This window comes from Falco rusticolus, chromosome 2 (genome assembly GCF_015220075.1).
Source record: "Falco rusticolus isolate bFalRus1 chromosome 2, bFalRus1.pri, whole genome shotgun sequence".
NCBI classification, from domain to species: Eukaryota; Metazoa; Chordata; class Aves; order Falconiformes; family Falconidae; genus Falco; species Falco rusticolus.
The window spans coordinates 2,566,516-2,579,884 of record NC_051188.1 but is presented as its reverse complement, the minus strand read 5'-3'; the positions used below and the strand labels follow the sequence as shown (position 1 = coordinate 2,579,884).

Below are 13,369 nucleotides of genomic sequence, written 5' to 3'. Positions count from 1 at the left end.
TTCTGTTCTGTTACTGGGAACCACCGTGAAGAGTGTGGCCCTATCATCTCTCCCCTCTTTCATCGGCTGTTCATACATGCTGATGAGATCCCCAGCACAGCCTCCTCCCCATGCTGCAAGTGCTGCACTGAAACTGGCAGATTCAGCTGCCCCTCCACCAGGACACGACCTCCCAGCAGGCTGGGAGTGCTGCTGTAAGTCCTCCTGCTCCATCAGGGGTTGTCCTGCACCGAGCAGCCCCAGCGCGAGAGCCACGTGCCACAGAGGTGGACTCCATGGCATGCTGTCTCCTCGCTTGGGCATCTGCCTTCCATCTCGGGCACCGTTCAGACTGCAGCTCACCCATGAAGATCTCCTTCCAGCTGCTGCTTTTTAGCAGTGGGGTGCTCAGCCCCATGGAGAAGAGGCACGGGCCTCTGGAAGCTGGCTGTTACACCCATGCAGCTCTGTGGGATGGGGTGATCAGCTGCCAGAGACTCTGCTGTGAGCAACAGTTCCCTTTGCCACGCAGCCACCATCCCACTGCCAGGGAGTAACCGAACTGTTGGGAGAGAAAGACAGAGCAGAGGCAATTCATGTAGGAAGAGACCCAGGCTGTTCTGAAGACGGGCTCTGCCAGGTCAGACGAAGGGCTTGCTTACAGTAATGTTCTGAGAGCTACAAGCAAGAGATGCTTAGGGAAAAGCATCAAAGTAGCTTTTGCCAGTCCTTGCCCAGTCCTCACAGCCCAAAGCCAGACAGCTTCATGGGTCAGAGTGCATTTACACCTGTCTCTAGAAAATTATCTTTGAACTGTGAAAAGAGAAGAACTATGATCTGGGAAGCCTGGAGCCACACAACAACTCTAGAAATAGCTGCGTGCTGCCAGGCTCAATGTTTGCTGATACACCAGTGAAATCGTGATTAATGTATCACAACCCCGGCCTCTGCCTGGCCAGGGCTGATGCAGACCCCGCGGCCCCGGGGAGCAGACGGTGCTGCCGCGCAGAAGGGACAGTGGCGTATCCGAGCACCACCAGCAGGGCGACAGGGGCCACCTCCCAGCGCCGATGCTGAAGAGGGCAGCGGAGACAGAGATCCCCCACGGGCAGACATCCCTGAGGGCAGACGTCCCCGTGAGCAGCACCTGTCAGCTCTGCTGGCAGTGGGCGCAGAGACCACGGTGTTGCGGGGCTCGGGAAAGGGCTGCCTGTGCCAGTTTGCTGCTGCGGGTGCAGCCCCTGCAGTGCTGGCACTGTGCACAGCACTGCTGCTAACCCAGGTGCCACCGAGGCAGGGGCTTGGGGAAGGGGCTGGGAACACCAGGGGCCTGGAAAAAGTCTCTGGAGGTGGAGAGCGTGCACCTGGACTGGAGAGGCTGCGAGAAGGGGTGGCTGGGGCTCTGCACTCCCTGCCTCCCAGACAGGATGAGGGCAGGCAGGGACCTTGGCAGGGAGGGAACACCCAAGCGTTCTGGACCCTTACACCAGGGACAAGGCTTGGCTGAGCCCAGGAGGGCTGTGTCCCTCCCTGGATGCCAACGGGTCTGTAAGGCAAGAGGAAACAGCCCCAAGCTGTGCCACGGGAGGTTTAGATTGGATGTTGCAAAAGACGTCTTTGCTGAAGAGGTGGTCAAGCACTGGCACAGGCTGCCCAGGCAGGTGGTGGAGTCGCCATCCCCACGGGTGTTTAAAAACCATGTCGATGTGGTGCTCAGGGACGTGGTTTAGTGGTGGGCTTGGCGGTCCTGGGTTAACAATTGGGCTCAATGACCTTAAAGGTCTTTGGCACCCTAAACAACAGTGTGCTTCCAAGGCAGGCTACAGCCCTGCCGCAGGCGCTCAGAGGAGGGGTGCAGGATGGAAACCCCCTTCTCTGGGGTCCGGGGTGACCCTTCTGCTGGCAGAACTGCAGCCCTGCACTGCCCATTGTGGCAATCGCTGAGATCAGCTGCAAGCAAGCTGTGCTGTGGATCTGCTCCCCACAGTCAGGGACAGGAGCTGCAGGAAGCTGGCAGGCTGTACAGCTTCAAGGACCTTTAAATTCAAGTATGTCCAGGTGAACAGTCCCCCCAAGCCCTTTCCCAACCACCCAGCACGGGTGGCTGTCCCTTGTGGGGCTGGCAGTCCTGGCTGCCTTCCAGCCTGAGTAGCCTACAAGCCTCAGCGGCTGGGCCTGGCAAGCCCAGAACCACTGCAGCCGTGCACCCATCACATCACCAGGAGAAACTGACCCCTCTCTGAATCCCCACCGGGTTCGGCCACATCCAGCACCTCCTTGCTCTGCCCAGGGCCAGAGTTGGCTGCACTCCACGAGGATGCTTCTGCTACCTCCTCGAGGAAGGACTCGCACCTGCAGAGCCACGACCTGCAGCCAGTTCTGATGCCAACAGCCAAAGTGGGGACAAAAAGGCTCCCAGAACGAGCAACACTGACCCTTGGCACCAGGGAGAATGGCCCATGCCCCTGCAGGGTGCACCACCCAGTAAGACCAGAGGAGCCAGGGCTCTACTCACCCTCATGATGCGTTAGTAGCAAGACATTAACAAAAAACCATTTTATTAGCCCTAGGAAACCGTTTCCTAGAAATACAGGCACCCCAGTCTAGAGCAGGAAAGCCCAGCAGGGGAGCCATTGGGGCAGAGTTTAGGTGGGATCCCACCCAACCGGAGAGCCAGGCACTGTGATTTCTTTCTTGGTGCCCCCCATGCACACTGTTGGCCCCACCAGGCACAGAACAGACTTGGCCACTGCCACGAGGTTCTTGATGCCGACGCACAGAGGACACAGATCTACAAGGCTGGGTCTTAGTGCAGGGCAGATCTGCTGTTCCAGACCACTGGCAGCATGCAGAGGTCCAGACTGCGCTGCAGTGCTGAGACGTTACTTCTCCCACTGGTGATGCAGGGCCTGGATCCATCCTGCAGCCACCCAGCCCACCGCTGCTGCCAGAAGGCACAATCCAGATCAAGAGCCATGCTATGTGCCAGTGCCTGGAGCCCCCTGCAAGGGCTCACCAGGGTCTGGAGCTGCTGGTGGGCCAGGAGAGGGGTTGGGGCCCCCAGCCCCAGGCAGGGCAGTTACTGGCGCATGTTTCTCCTGGGCTGAGCTCTGGGATGCTGGGGCTGCACTGGCCTCATAGTCAGCGACACGGCGCTGCATGATGGAGGGCATCAGTGCCACGTAGGCACGCATCAGGCGGTGGTTGGAGTGGACCAGTTTTCCTGCGCAGCTGTCGAGGCACATCTCCTGCAAGACGGGGAGGATCAGTGCAGCAAGGGAGCTCGCAGGGGCCAGCCCTGCCAGACCCAGGGGCTCTGGCCACCCCGGGGCCTCACCTCACGCCCAGTGAGCAGGCGGTAGTTGAGGTTGGAGACGCAGTGCCGGAAGCAGAGCTCGGTCATCCGGTTGTAGACCAGCAGGAAGTCCCGCAGCTGGAAGAGAGGTGACACCGGCACATGCTCGCTCACCCCGGTGCCTGTCCCAGCCAAGGCAGCAGCACCTCTGGGACCCCCACCAACCCGGGGCTCCACCAGCTCAGCCGGCCCGACTCCGGACCCCAGCGGAGCCCCTGCATCCCCACCGGCCCCACCGGCCCCGGGCCCCACCGACCCCTGGCCCCCACCAGCCCCAGGCGCCACTAGCCCCCCCGACCCAAGGGCCGAGGCTCCCGCCAGCCCCAGGCCCCCGCACTCACGCTGCGGAGCTGCTGCTGGTGCTCGGCCGCCGGCTCCATGCCGCAGAGGCCTGCCAGGCCCCGCCGCTCTCGGAGGGGCCCCACCACCGCGGGCAGCCCGGCCCCTGCAGCGGCGCTTCCGCCGGGAGGGTCCGCTTCCGCCCGGCGCCGCCGGTGACGCCACTTCCGGCCCGTCTCCCGGCGGCCCTCGCTCGTGGCGTGACGCGGCTTCCGGCGTGCCCGGGACCGAGACGGAGCGGGGCTGTCGAGCTCCGGGCGGGGGGGCCCGGCCGCGGCCGGGGCGGCGCAGGTGGGCGGGGGACGGGCCGGGGCTGGCGGTGGAACCGGGGGCCCGGAGGGGCCGCCGGGAGCCCGGGCAGGGTGAGCCCAGCCTACGGGACAGCGACGGCCGGGGCCGGGCGCTCCGCGGCGGGGCTCGCAGCCCGGGGCCGCGGCGGGGACCCGTCCGGGACGGCCGGTTCCCGGGGTGGCCGTGCCGAGGGCAGAGCAGCGGGAGGGCTGGGGACGTGTCTGACCTCGCGTCCCGCCCAGGACGGGGTCTGGGGGGGTCCCGGCCCCCTCGCCCGCGGAGCCCCCCGCCGGGCCCTGCGGCCCCTCCCCGGCTGCAGCCGCCCCAGTTCGAGAGGGAGCCAGCTCAAGGCGATCCCTCGGCGCCGGGGACCGGGGAGGTTTGGCTGAGAGAGGCTGGGAAGCAGGGCCGCCGTCGCAGCCTCTGCCTCTGGCCGCCTGCCCGGGCCTGTCCCGCCGCGCTGGGTGCTGCGTCTCGCCGGCTTTGTGCGGGACCGGCTCTACAGACCTCCTGCCAAAAGCGGCCGCCGGTGCCGGCCGTTGCCCCGGGGCAGCCGGCTCTGCCCACCGGCAGCTGTGTGGCCTCACAGCCAGGGGCGCCGGGCACCTCAGGGCGCTGGGACCCAGAGTCCCGGCCCTGCCAGCTGTAGCTCTTCCCACACTGTCATCTCCCCGGCTGGGCCATCGCGGTTCCCCTTCAGCCAGGGCCCTCTCCCGGGGGTCCAGCCGTTGGGGCAGTGTCCCCATCTAGGTAGGCAGGTAACGGAGCGTGGGGCTGTTGGATCCGGCCGGTGCTCAGGTGCCTGGCATCCTGCCCTGGAATGTGCTCTGACCGGCCTGGGTGCAGTGGGGCCCTTGCCACTCCCCCCTCTGGTGTTTGGCCTGGCTGCAGACGTGGCTCTTGGCTCTGTTCTCCTGGGCTTAGGGCCAGGAGCTGCTGTGCTGCAAAGCCTCGGTTTTCCTGGGGCAGGGTCTGCCACCCAGTCCAGACAGACAGACTGCTGCTGTACCCAGCGATTCGTGAGGGGTGGGGGAGTGCCATCTTGTTCAAAGGCATGCAAGCAGTGGGTCAGAGGGGTGGGAAGAACAGCGCAGGATGGCTGGCAGCTGCTATACTCCAGGCTTGTGAGGAGTGGGGCTGGGGCTGGCTCCTCTGGGACGTGCAGCTCTGCTGGGAGCTTTCTGGGAGCCAGGGTGGCACATCCCAAGGGATCGCTGTGCAGTGTTGCAGTGGGCAGCGACTGCAGGAGGCCCCTAGGCAGATGGCAGAGGCTGCTCAGTGCACAAAGCTGCCAGTGCAGCACCAGCTGCCTGCTGTCCTCTGCCTGCTAGCTGGCCGTCGGGAGCTCAGCCCAGGCCTTGGTCCTGTGGAGTCCTCGCTTGGAAAGCCCAGGGACCCTGGCCTCGGGGGGGGCGGTCTCTATGTTTCCGTGGTCCCCAGGCTCCAGTGCAGTGTTTGTGTCCTTGCAGGCCCTGAGGATGTCGGATGGGATCATGAGCAAGGCTGCCACCATGGAGATTCCCATCAGCAGCAATGGGGACACGGGCAGCCTGCCGGAGGATGACAGCTTGGAGCAGGTTTGTGGCTGGGGCCAGGTGGGGATGTGCTGGACCCGCGGATGTTGCTTTCTGGGCTGCATGGGGCAGGCGGGGCTGTGCCACGCTGCTGTGCTATTCTCTCTGCCACACGCTCTGGCTCTGCGCCTCAGCTGCCTGCGCTGCTCCCTCTGTTCCAGGACCTGCAGCAAGTGATGGTGTCGGGGCCCAACCTCAACGAAACCAGCATCGTATCTGGTGGCTACGGGGGCACAGCAGAAGGCATCATCCCCACCAGCACCATCAAAGGTAGGCTGGACCACAGTGCTGGCTTGCGTGGACGAGGCTGGGGCAGTGGAGGAAAGCTGGGTCTGCCTGGCAAGGGCACTGCTGCTCCTTGTGCAGTGGCAGAGGTGGGAGGGAGAGGCTTCATCACGGGAAGGACGGCACGGCTCATTTCCTCACTGGGCCGTGGAAGCCTGCAGGGAAGGGAAGGAGTTATGCTTCTCAAGCTGCAGGGCCCAGGAGCCTGCCCCCTCTGCCAGGCCATGGTCTGCAGTGCTGCCGGGCAGGTCTTGTGTGGGTCTTGTGTGGGTGCATGGGCAGTAGCTCTGTCTCCAAGCTGGACCATCGCCTGGGCCCTGGAGTGTGTCCCTTCTCTGGTCCTGATATGCAGTTCTGCCTCAGCCTGGCCGCTTGGCACAATGCCTCCTTCCTTCCTGGGAAGGCAGCTCCTGCCAGCACAAGGCAGCTCATTCCCTTTCTTTCCTGCTGGGCTTGGGCTCTGCTGACAGGCTGGCACACATGTGCCCCTGGCAGAGCCTGGCAGCCTTGGAGCGAGGGGCTGCCACTTTGCTAATTGTGCTCCTCTCGTGCTCTCCATGCACAGGAACTAACAGGGAGGTACCACAGGAGGGCTGAGCCACAGGCACTTCCCTGTCTTGCAGGCATGGGGTCTCCCACTGGGGAGGGTCCTTTGCATAATGCTCCCGGGGCCAAGGGCTGTGGCTTGTGGCACCTGGGTTTTGTGCCATGCTGAGGTGGGGTGGGTCTCGAGTCCTTCCTCCAGTGAACAGGAAGCTCTGGGGGTGCTGGTGCCAGCAGTTGTGCGACAAGGACGGGAATAGCTTGCTCGTGGCAGGATGAGACAGGGTGGCTCTGAGCCCCCTGTCTCCGCTTACTTTCTCTTCTTGTTGCTCAGGCCGGTCCTGGAGTTGCAGATGCTCTTGACAGCAAGGCACGGCTGTGAGCATCCTGCCTGCCAGGCGGTGGCATGGACAGGCATTCCACAGCCCCGGGGCCCTGCTGGTGCCTGCACCCCCCTGGGATCACTGTCCAGGTCCAGTGGGTCTGTGATGATCATCAGTGGTGATGGGCTGGGTCAAGCCAGCACTGCTGGGGCAGCTCTGGCACAGCCATATCCCTCCTGGTCCTGTTTCACACAAGTTTTTGTCCCCTGACTCTTGCTCCAAGCGGCTGTTCCACAGCAGGCTGTTGCTCAACCCTGGGCACTCTGTGCCATGCTGGGCCTAAGCGAGTGGATTTGCACAGGTAGAGGGAATGTATGCATTTGCTCCCGGCCTGCTGTGCCAGAGCAGCATGGGTGGGTGCCAGGAGGGGGCATGCAGGAGTGAAATAATGGACTCAATGACATATCAATATGATCCTAGTTGAAGACGCTTTACTTAAGTTTCTGCAAGCTTATACACAATTTTCATATTCGTACACACATCACACCTTAATTCTGTTGGTTACATACCCTGTTCAGACACTGCTATACTAATTGGTTAAAATTAACTAATTGGTTAAAAGCACACGAGCAGTTAGTCCCATCTTTAAAATTGTTGACATTCCTGCAGTTATCAGCTCCCAGCTCAGCTCCTGGTTTTCTGCCTGCTTAACTGCCAAAGATCCCGTTTTCTTTGTTCTCAGTGTCTTTCTCACAACCTTGCGGCCTTGCTGAGCAGGCAAAGCTTTTAATCGTATCAAGCTGCTAAGGCAAGAGTGCGTTTTGATAGGCCACATGTCCCTTTTCTTCCAAATACGTTGCCACAGGGGCATGTGTAGTGGTTTCTGTCCCCATGTCTCTGTCATGCCAGGCCTGTCCAGCTCTCAGCTCACAGGACACAATGGTGTCAGCGGATGGGATGGAAGGAGTGGGGAGGGAACGATTGGTATGGGAGGTGGCCGTCTGGCAGCCAGCTGTGCCTTCTGATTTCACTTCACACTCATCTGCTCCCATTGCTCTCCCCTGCTGCCATCCTACCCGCACACTCATCCTTTGTCCTGCCCATTCCTGCCCCCATGCCCGTCACACCACCCCATCTCCTCTCACCCCTCTCTGCTCGACACCTGCCAGCCCCTCCATTTCCAGGCTGTCTTGTCCAACCTCACCCACCCCGAGGACCATCCGTCTCCCCCAGTGCATCTGCCGCCAGCAGGATGGCCAACCAGGGTGGTGCTTCAGCAGGTACTGTGGCCATCTGGCCCCTGGCTGGTGCTCCACAGCCCCCCAGCCTGAGCTTGGGCTCCTCACCCTGGGTTTAGGGCACCTGGTTAGTGCTAGGTCCCTCGGGGCACCTTCACAGAGACGGCTGCAGCCCCATGTTGCTGCCAGCGTGCAGGCAGGCGAGCCCGCTGCTGCAGGAGGAAGAGCTTCCCAATGCTCACCTCCCATGGCAGCTGTAGCAGGGTGTTTGTCCCAGTGCTCTGGGGTAGAGGGTGGCGCTGCCAGGGCCCTCGGTGGCTCAAAGGTGAGACCCAGGTGGTGCCTGATTATGGGAGGTGGTTCCTGCAGTGAGGAGCCCATGTGTGTGCCTCCCCAAGGTGCTGCCAGTCGCCATCTCTGCCCTGGGCTGCTCAGTGAGGAGGGGAGTTGGGCAGGATGCTGCTCAGGGCTGCAAGGAACGAGTTGGGAGGCACCGGGGCCCGTCTGTGAGAGCAGACGTGGCTGGGCTGGTGGCAAGTCAGCCCCAGGGCTGGTTCCTGCAGGCAGGCTGAGGTTGCTGCCTTCCTTGCCGGGTTGGCTGCCAGCACTACTGGGACCCTGCCTGGAACACTCTGGAAGGGCTTGTAGCAGCCGGTTCCCTGAAAGCACGCACGAGGCATCAGGTCATGATGGCAGCAAGACGGTTAACTGGTGTGCAGCAGTGCAAGGCTGGCTGGAGCCTGTTAACGCCAGCAAGGGAGAGCTGCTCCAGCCCAGGGCCTGAGCAGGGCAAGGTGCCTGGCACGGTGCTGCAGCAGGCGCAGCAGCAGCTTCCTGGACAGGAGTGGGTGCTGCTTGGACCGTGAGTCTGTTGTACGTGGGCTCTGTCAAGCCCCACTGCAGCCCTGTGAAACCCTGTGCTTCTTGCACTGCCCTTAGTGCTCCAGGCAGAACCACGGTGCCCTGGGAGGACACCATTGCTTTTGGGTGAGCAGCCTGGCTTGTGCCCTTGCACACGCTGCTGCCTTGCTGAACCGATGCCACACAGGGCTCGCTCTGTTCCAGGCTCTGGGCTGCACCAGCCCCACCCCAGCCCAGCCACTGGAGGAGAGGAAGTCGTCCGTGGCATCGCCGTGGAGAAGTTTGATATCGTCAAGAAATGGGGTATCAACACATACAAGGTGAGCTGCTTCTCGGGACCGTCAGGATAGCCCAGCTGGCTGCCAGGGGCAATGCAGGAAGCTCAGAGCTGGGCCAGTCCCTGCACTAGGGGTGAAGGAGTAGCAGGAGGTGGAGGATGCCCCCAGGGGTCTCCCCGCAGAATTTGCAGAGACAGCTCTGCAGCTTTCTGCTGCCCATAGCAGCAAGGCATGCTTTGTCCCTGTCAACCGGGCACCCGGGAGCTCCTGATGCCTCTTTCCCTTGCCCTGTAGTGCACCAAGCAGCTGATCTCAGAGCGGTTTGGCCGGGGCTCCCGCACCGTGGACCTGGAGCTGGAGACGCAGATTGAGCTGCTCCGGGAGACAAAGCGCAAGTACGAGTGTGTGCTGCAGCTCGCACGGGCTCTCACCAACCACTTTTACAGCCTGGTGCAGACACAGCACGCCCTGGGGGATGCCTTTGCGGACCTCAGCCAGAAGTCTCCTGAGCTGCAGGTATGCCCGCTGGGGAGATGGCGCATGCCTCACCTCTGCCTGTGCTGCAGCCCCTCGTGCCTGGGAAGGAGAGCTAGACACCCAAATCAACCTTGGGCTCTGCAGCACAGCTGGGGGCGGCGCTCTGCTCCACAGCACCTCAGGTGCGTGAGGAGGAGGAGGTTGGGGATAACTGTCCTCGGCGAAGGCTGTGGGGCCAGGGAGAGCGTGAAAGGCCCTGTCACAGCACCTCCTAGCAACACCTGGGGCCAGGCTGATTCTGGGTGTGTGGGAGGAGAGAGGGGGCCTTGCTGGTATGGACCCTGACTCATCCTCCTCTCCCAGGAGGAGTTTGGTTACAATGCGGAAACGCAGAAACTGCTCTGCAAGAATGGAGAAACACTACTGGGTGCTGTCAACTTCTTTGTCTCCAGCATCAATACACTGGTGAACAAGACCATGGAGGACACACTCATGACAGTCAAGCAGTATGAGACAGCCAGGTAGAATGGCGGTGTGGGCTGGGGCTGGGTTCGTGACAGGTGCATGGCATTCCCGGGGCGGGGGATTGCAGGGCTGCAGCGGAGCTCTGACACCGGCTGTCCCTACGCAGGCTGGAGTACGATGCGTACCGCACGGACCTAGAGGAGCTGAGCATGGGCCCTCGGGACGCCAGCACCCTGTGCCGGCTGGACGCGGCCCAGAGCCAGTTCCAGAGTCACAAGGACAAGTACGAAAAGCTGCGTGCTGATGTGGCCATCAAGCTCAAGTTCTTGGAGGAGAACAAGGTGGGGCTGGGAAGGGGCCGCGGGGCGCAGAGTGGGGGTCTGCCATGCACCGGTTGTGTCCCTTGGCTGTGCTGCCTTGCAGCCGCCTGCCCAAGACCTGTCTTTGGGTGGGCAGCACCAGCGGGGAAGGGCAAGGGAGCACCCGTCTCTGCCCACCTCTCATTGTGGCTTCTGCCGCACGGCCTTCTCCCAGCTTTCAGCTTTTGGGGGCTGTCAGCAGCAGCACTGACCTCCCGCTCCTGCACTAGGTGGGGGCCATGTCCCTGCTGCCTGCCCCTTCTCCTGGTGCGGGCTCACGGCGGGCTGACCCCTCCTGCTCTTCCCAGATCAAGGTGATGCACAAGCAGCTACTGCTCTTCCACAATGCCATCTCTGCCTACTTTGCTGGGAACCAGCAGCAGTTGGAGCAGACCCTCAAGCAGTTCAACATCAAGCTGAAGACCCCTGGTGCTGAGAAGCCCTCCTGGCTGGAGGAGCAGTGAGCCGCCCCCACCGCCCCCCTGTGTGCTCTGGCCACGGGCACCATGGACCTGAATTGTGACCTCTGGCCGCTGGCGTGGGGCTGGGCCACGTGCTCGGGGGTGAGCGGGGGATGCAGCCTGGGCCCTGCTGCAGCCAGGGGCTGCCTGCTGAGCACGGGAGGGGGTCTGGTTTGGCAGGGAGTGGGAGGCTGCAAGCAGGGCCCTGGTCCTGCCTGGGGAGAGGAGCCTGGGGAGGCTGGGGCGCTCCCCATCCCACGTCTCCCCTTCAGGGCAGAGTCCAGCCCTGCCTGGCTCGTTTGCACTCTCTCCGCACAGACCCCTGGCACTGCACGATGGCTGGGAGCCCCCCCTGCCTCCCGGCACCCCTGCGGGCCAGCAGACACCTCCTGCGCTGGGCCCGCATGCCCCAGACCCCACTGCACACCCTGGGGTGGGACAGGACGCCCCACAGTTCTCCCTCTGCCAGCCCCCAGGGGCAGAACAGGAGTGCAGCCCCCTGCCCCGGGCCTCCTCCCTGCCCACCAGGAATAGCCCTGCCCTGCCGCCTTCATTTCCAGATGAAGACGAAGCTATGGAGGGGCTGCGGGTTCCCACCCGCTGCAGCTGGCAGCCTGGGGGCTGGGTCCTGCCTTCTCTCCCAGCTTTGGGGTTGCTGCAGCTCCCTCCTGGCTGATCCCTGGTGTTTCCCAGGCAGCTGCTCTTGCACTCCCCCGCCAAGCTGACCCGGGGGCCACCCCCCCAGCCTCACACTACACTCCCTCATGCGCAGGGTGGGCTGTGCCGGCTGTCTTTGGGCCTACAGCATGCCTGTCCTCCCCTCCGCATCCCCCAGCCTGGGCTGTGCTTACCCGGTCTTTGGTGGGGGGCCCTGCGCACTGCTGCTAGCCAGGGGTGGGTGGGCAGGTGCTGGCCAGGCACGGGTCCTCTCACCGCCCTGACGCTTGGAGGCCAGATGGCTCCAAAGTGGGGACTCAAACCAAGGACCAAACGCTGGCCGCGTCCCAGGAAGGTGCATGTGCATGCCTGCGTGCGTGTGCCGAGGGCACGTGTGCCGAGGGCATGTGTGCCACGCGCAGCAGTGCCAGGGCCTTGGCCGGCGTCCCAATGAGAGAGCTCTGTCCCGCTCCAGCTGAGTGTTGCTTCCAGCCCTGGCCACATGCAGCACTTGGGCACTTTCTCCTGAGACAAAACAGTTATGTTTTTCTTGCTAATTTAATCCCTGATAATTTAATATTAGTCTGGATCTGACAACCCCTCCCCCCGCCTTTCCCGGTGAAGGTCTTCCCTCCCTACTTGTGTAAGACTCCAGAATAAAACGGTACGGATCACTCTGCGTGTGGAGCTGCAGGGCTGGTGGCTGGCTGTGGGCCTGGGGGGCGGCGAGGTGAGGCTGGCCCTTCCCATGGCTGTGGGCTGGGGTCCTCCTGCAGCTGCCCTCTGCGGGTGGGGGTCTGGGGGGGCAGCAGGGGCTGTGCCCCTCCATCCTCCTCCCCACTGCCAGCACTGGAGCGAGGGGCCGTTGGTCCTCGGCCCCCTGCCCACTCTGTGCCCAGGGCCAGAGGCACTGCTTGATCCTGCTTGCGTGCAGCCTCGGCCAGGTTGGCAGTCCCGGGGACATGTCTCTGGGGAGCTCGGGGCTCTTCCAGCCCCATCCTGCCCTGTGGTAGGAACGGGGCTGCCGGGGGCCGACCACAGGCAAGTCCCCAAACCGCCCCTAAAACAGCCGGGGGCTGGGCCAGGAGCTGGCGCTGGGAGGGCCCGGGGCCGCCGTGCGGCACCTGGGGGGGCTGGGCGACTGAGCAGGAGGGAGTGCTGGGGAGTGCTGCGTCTGGCTCGGAGGGGCGGGAGAGGGCTCCATCCTCCTCCTCGCTCCCTGGCCGTGAGGAAGAACGTTACAGAGGGTGGCGGAGCGCTGGGACAGGCTGCCCAGATGGGCGGTGGGGTCTCTCTCTGGAGACGTTCAAACCCGCCTGGAGGCGGCCCTGGGCAGCCTGCGCTGGGGGAGCTGCTGCAGCCCCGGCCGGGCTGTGACCCCGAGACGTGCTGCTGTTCGCCGAGCCCTGGGGCGACCGGCCTGGCCCTGATGCCCGCAGCCGTTCCCCCCGCAGCACCGGCAGGCACCGGGACCCGGCTGCCGGGACAGCGCCGCTCCCGCCTGGCAGCCAAATGCGTGGCCTCAGGGAAGGGGCTCGGCGGGGCTCGTTTCCCGGGGACGGACGGGGGGTCTGCTGCTCCCGGGGGCGGCCGGCGCTGCCTGTCACCGCAGTCCCGCCGGCCGCAGCGGGGGCTCGGAGGGTCCCACGGGGTGGACGCCTGCAGCGGGGCCGGGGTGCCCGGGGTCCAGCCGGGTGCTGCACCCCCCCAGGAGGGCAGCGGGCTGGGCATCCGCGGCCCCGGCGCTGCCCTCGGCCGCCAGCCCGGGGTGGGACGGGCCCGGGGCGGGGCGGGGCGGGGTGGGCCGAGCCGCAAGAGCCACGGGGCGGCCATTGGCCCCTGTCCCATCCCGCCTCGGTCCCATCCCGGCCATTCCGGTCCCGC

At 64.0% G+C, this 13,369-nt stretch overlaps 2 protein-coding genes across 4 annotated transcripts; one reads left to right on the top strand and one right to left on the bottom strand.

Annotated features, from left to right (window-relative positions):
• Positions 1–2,520: 2,520 nt before the first annotated feature.
• TIMM10B (translocase of inner mitochondrial membrane 10B) lies at positions 2,521–3,813 on the bottom strand. The gene is made up of 3 exons (XM_037376180.1): positions 3,676–3,813; positions 3,317–3,412; positions 2,521–3,227 (listed from the first exon to the last, which is right to left on the bottom strand). The coding sequence occupies exons 1-3, from the start codon at positions 3,712–3,714 to the stop codon at positions 2,958–2,960; spliced, it is 405 nt and encodes a 134-aa protein (XP_037232077.1). The 5' UTR covers positions 3,715–3,813; the 3' UTR covers positions 2,521–2,957.
• A 24-nt stretch (positions 3,814–3,837) lies between these two features.
• ARFIP2 (ADP ribosylation factor interacting protein 2) lies at positions 3,838–12,162 on the top strand. Of its 3 annotated transcripts, XM_037376159.1 has the most exons (9): positions 3,838–3,964; positions 5,434–5,541; positions 5,700–5,808; positions 7,859–7,969; positions 8,993–9,108; positions 9,361–9,582; positions 9,907–10,064; positions 10,175–10,349; positions 10,676–12,162. In XM_037376159.1, exons 2-9 carry the CDS (start codon positions 5,443–5,445, stop codon positions 10,829–10,831), a joined length of 1,146 nt encoding a protein of 381 aa, XP_037232056.1. In that variant the 5' UTR covers positions 3,838–3,964; positions 5,434–5,442; the 3' UTR covers positions 10,832–12,162. The 3 variants fall into 3 exon arrangements, with proteins under 3 accessions (XP_037232056.1, XP_037232057.1, XP_037232055.1); XM_037376160.1 differs by lacking the exon at positions 7,859–7,969; XM_037376158.1 differs by lacking the exons at positions 3,838–3,964; positions 5,434–5,541 and having other exon boundaries at positions 5,722–5,808; positions 6,701–7,969.
• The last annotated feature ends 1,207 nt before the right edge of the window (positions 12,163–13,369 follow it).